Consider the following 1,050-nt stretch of genomic DNA (forward strand, 5'->3'; position numbering starts at 1 on the left):
GGCCTGCTCCTCCAGCTCGCGCTGCCCTGAGACGTACTCTTGGGTTGCCCACGTGCTCAGCTTGAACCTCCTCACTTGTCTTTGTAAGCCGTGACCGTCCGCCCCGGCACGTCGCATCTTTCTACGTGATCCAGGCTTACTGTGTCCATCGCGCCCGGATTCTCCAGACTCCCCTTTCGGCACGTTGTGTGTCAGCCGAGCTCTCGTTCGAGTCCGGGCACATATCAGGTGCCCACTGGTGCCATAGTGAAAGTTCAGTACCACTTTCGCTCTCAGTCGCTCCGGGACGTACACCTTGCCAGTCATGGCCTGCCGCCACCACTTGCCATCCTTCTTCATTCCAGGCACTCCTTGCGGCTCCAGCTGCCGGTGCTCTCTCATAAAGTCCTCTTCCGACACCTGGTGTCTCCCCAGCAGTTGGCCCGCGTGGCCTATCACTCTACCGCTCAATGCCATTGCCTCGATCTCTGCGCCGCACTCTTCATCTTCCGCTGCGTACAGCGACAACCAGTCCGCCATGTTATTCTTCTCCCGACAGGAACTCTAAGGTGAAGTTGAGCCTGCTGAGCGCCAGCGCCCAGCGGAACACCTTCCCTTTGTCTACTCCCACAAGGTAGAGTAGGTCGGCGTGATCTGCGCGTACGGTGCAGTGATGGAGCGCTACGTAGTCGCACCACTTCTCTACAGCCCACTTGACGGCGAAGAGCTCTCTCTCTCTCGTATCCCACTTTCTCTCCGCGTCGGTGAACTTCTTAGACGCGAACTCTAACGGGACCTCTCTACCCTCTTGCATCTGCTTCAACACCGCGCCAATGCCAACCTCCGAGGCATCTGTTTCGATGATGAGCGGCGCTCCTGGAACTGTGCTTCAGCTTCACGAACGCCTCTCCTCGAGCATCCGCCAGACGAACAACCTGCCCTTCTTGAGCAACTCGAACAGTGGGGCAGAGTACTCGGCGAATCGCGCGATGAAGGGTCGTAGATACCCAACGGCTCCTAGGAAGCTCTGCAGTTCCTTCCTTGAGGCGGGGCGGGGGCATTGAGAACGTC

The 1,050-nt window shown here is 58.6% G+C and overlaps 1 protein-coding gene across 1 annotated transcript; it reads right to left on the reverse strand.

Moving 5' to 3' along the window:
• Positions 1 to 520: 520 nt before the first annotated feature.
• On the reverse strand, positions 521 to 793 carry GNI_233330 (Pol polyprotein; the record flags this gene model as incomplete). The annotated part of the gene is made up of 1 exon (XM_011135682.1): positions 521 to 793. The coding sequence occupies one exon, from the start codon at positions 791 to 793 to the stop codon at positions 521 to 523; it is 273 nt and encodes a 90-aa protein (XP_011133984.1).
• Between the last annotated feature and the right edge of the window lie 257 nt (positions 794 to 1,050).

Source organism: Gregarina niphandrodes (assembly GCF_000223845.1).
Source record: "Gregarina niphandrodes unplaced genomic scaffold scaffold00272, whole genome shotgun sequence".
NCBI classification, from domain to species: domain Eukaryota; phylum Apicomplexa; class Conoidasida; order Eugregarinorida; family Gregarinidae; genus Gregarina; species Gregarina niphandrodes.